Here is a 2918-nt window from a genome sequence, read left to right on the forward strand (position 1 = left end):
CTAAGCCACTAAGTCAACCACCTCAAAATTTTAATCACCTGTTAGAGCATTCACATCCTAACCATCAAATTATGTGAGGAGGGATTTTTATATTATAAAGGGTATAAAAAGTGGTTGTGAGTAGAGGAGAGAGAAAATGTTACTGTTCATCTGTATATTTGGGGGGACACTGTTCACCCGTTATAATTTTTTAATATATTTTGAAAGTGGTTGTGAGTGGAAGTTAGAAAAAAATGTAATGATAATATTATTTAATTGAAAGGAGAGAGAAAAAGTATTTGTTTTTAGTGGAAATATATTGATATAGGAGTTGTTTTTTAGTGGAATGTATGTATAATTTGATGGATTGGATGTGAATGCTCTTACATTTTAAACATTTTTATAAAACACAGTTGAGTTAAGTTCCTTTTTGTGATCAATAATTTTAAAAAAACAGAATTTACCCATAACGATTAACACTTGAAAAGTATAACAATTTCAATACTTTGTCAAGATTAGTTTTTTTTCTTTTTAATGGTGACTTTCTTTTTGAGTGACCCATTTTCACACCGTCTAAACGGCGACCCTAGTCAAGATATGCCGAGACTACGTTGTCTTAACCAAGCACGCGTTGGGTTGGTCGGACTTGGTTACGCCGTTCCCTCGAAAATTGTACTGCCTCCACACGAGATGCCTCGCTGGAGTAACAGTCGGATGAAAACCAGGGTGCAGCTCAGTATCGAACCCCCCTTGATGGGTTTAACCATCATTGCCCAATATCCACCGTAATATGATACAAGTAAAAATTGAACTTGAGTCTCTATTAGAAAACTCAAGTCTCCTACCACTACGCCACAAGTGAGGGGATTGTCACAATTAGTTAAATGACCCTTTTGCCTGAGTTAAAACTAAGGGCATGTTTGGGTAAGCTTTTTGAAACAACTTATTGACTTATTGGCTTTTTGAAAAGTCATAAGCTCTAAAATGATGTTTGGCAAAAAGGGTGTATGTAAGGGGGAAAAGCCATTAAGTCAATAAGTCACAAAATCCTGACTTTTCCAAGAAGCCAATAAATCAATAAGTTGTTTCAATAAGCTTACCCAAACATGCCCTAAAGCCTCCCATTCAAAAGACATATATCTATACCAAACAAACTAAACTCACATTAGCTCTATTAATTAAGTTCCTTGCCGGTTTTAGCAACTTAAAACAAATATATTGATAACTAACCAATGCACATCAGTTGATTGTACTATTCGGCTACGGGTATTCACATTAGTATGAATGTTTCAAGTAATCGATTAAACAATTAAAAAGAAATTATAATTAGCATTAATCTAACAAAAAAATAATAGTCATCCCAAAACAACAATAAAACCCAGTTTACCATAATCAAACATTTCATTCAAACACGTAAAACCTTACAATCCATTTAACAAACTAATCAAAAAAAAAAAAAAAAAATTAGCCACCAAAGCCATACAAAGTTCGCCCCTGCCTCTTAAGAGCATACACAACATCCATAGCAGTAACCGTTTTCCTACGAGCATGCTCGGTGTAAGTAACCGCATCACGAATCACATTCTCCAAAAATATCTTCAAAACACCACGCGTTTCCTCATAAATCAACCCGCTAATTCTCTTGACTCCACCTCTTCTCGCCAACCTTCGAATAGCCGGCTTTGTTATTCCCTGAATGTTGTCGCGGAGGACTTTTCGGTGTCGTTTAGCTCCACCCTTTCCGAGACCCTTTCCGCCCTTTCCCCGACCAGACATGTTTTGGAAAATAAGTGTGTATTGGAAGATTTGGTTTTGGTTTTGAGTGTGGTGAAGATTGTTGATTTGGGTATGTTTTAAAGGTGGATTTTTTGGAGGGAGATTTTTGAATTTTGGGGGGTGAATGTGTGTGATCCGTGTGAAAGTTGTGTTGGTGATTTTGAGCCGTTGATTGATTATTGGGTGCAGATTTGTTTGTGAGTATGGATTGATGACGTGGATTTTATGAGCATTTTCTTTTTGTTTCGCTTTTTTTTTTTTCTTGAAATAGATGATTTATGTTGTTTTAGTAAAAAGTGCAAACATTTTGTTTTGAACTGATTCTAAAAGAATAAAAAAAAGTTGTGTTTTGAAGATAATTCAAATTGTTTACTTTAGACTAGGATGGTTATGCTTCAGTTTAAAATAATGAACATGTTTACGATCAGTTGTTTTTATTAGTTGTCTTTCGGACGGTTTAAAAATTTATAAAGTGTAATGAATGACTTATTACAATTTCCTGTGTAAAACTTAGGTGAAGAGTAAGATTTGAGTAAACTGCCATTTTGGTCCCTGTGGTTTGGCCAGTTTTGCCACTTTAGTCCAAATTTCAAACTTATTACATCTGTGTCCCTGTGGTTTACATTTTGTTGCCATTTTGGTCCAAAATTTAAAAACCCTATTTTTTGACTGTTGCAACCTCCTATTTTGTCTTTTAGTTCAGAGACATTTTGGTCATTTTGCTTTTCATTTAATTAAATATATATTTTAGGGCATTGATTAACGTGCTTTGTATGGTCCAACAAGATATGCCCAGATCTCAATCAAGACATTATTCCGGTCACACACATCTCCTCCCTCAACCACATCACAGATCTGAGTTCATCTTCATCATCGACCAGCTCTCTCTCTTCTCTGAGAACCGGCGACATTATTCCAGTCACACACATCACGACCACTCATCTCCTCCATCAACCATCCTTTTATCTTTCCACAAACACACCTGAAACAGAGAGAGAGAATCGGAGAAAGGAGGATGGCCGACACCCAGTTTACAGCAACAGTGGCAGCGACGCCTCCGCTCACGGCGGCGGTAGTGGTAGACGGGGGTGGTGGTGGTAGATGGGGGCAGTTAACGGTGAAAAATTTGGAAAAAAAGGAAAATCTGTTAGGGTTTTGAGATG

The 2918-nt window shown here is 36.6% G+C and overlaps 1 protein-coding gene across 1 annotated transcript; it reads right to left on the bottom strand.

Moving 5' to 3' along the window:
• Positions 1 to 1343: 1343 nt before the first annotated feature.
• LOC110921471 (histone H4) lies at positions 1344 to 1818 on the bottom strand. The gene has a single exon (XM_022165796.2). It carries the CDS (start codon positions 1753 to 1755, stop codon positions 1444 to 1446), a length of 312 nt encoding a protein of 103 aa, XP_022021488.1. The 5' UTR covers positions 1756 to 1818; the 3' UTR covers positions 1344 to 1443.
• Positions 1819 to 2918: the final 1100 nt, after the last annotated feature.

Source organism: Helianthus annuus, chromosome 11 (genome assembly GCF_002127325.2).
Source record: "Helianthus annuus cultivar XRQ/B chromosome 11, HanXRQr2.0-SUNRISE, whole genome shotgun sequence".
Lineage (NCBI taxonomy): Eukaryota > Viridiplantae > Streptophyta > Magnoliopsida > Asterales > Asteraceae > Helianthus > Helianthus annuus.

Excerpts from the sequence above, each read along its gene's own strand:
- LOC110921471 (XM_022165796.2), bottom strand. The coding sequence starts at position 1,755 with ATGTCTGGTCGGGGAAAGGGCGGAAAGGGTCTCGGAAAGGGTGGAGCT.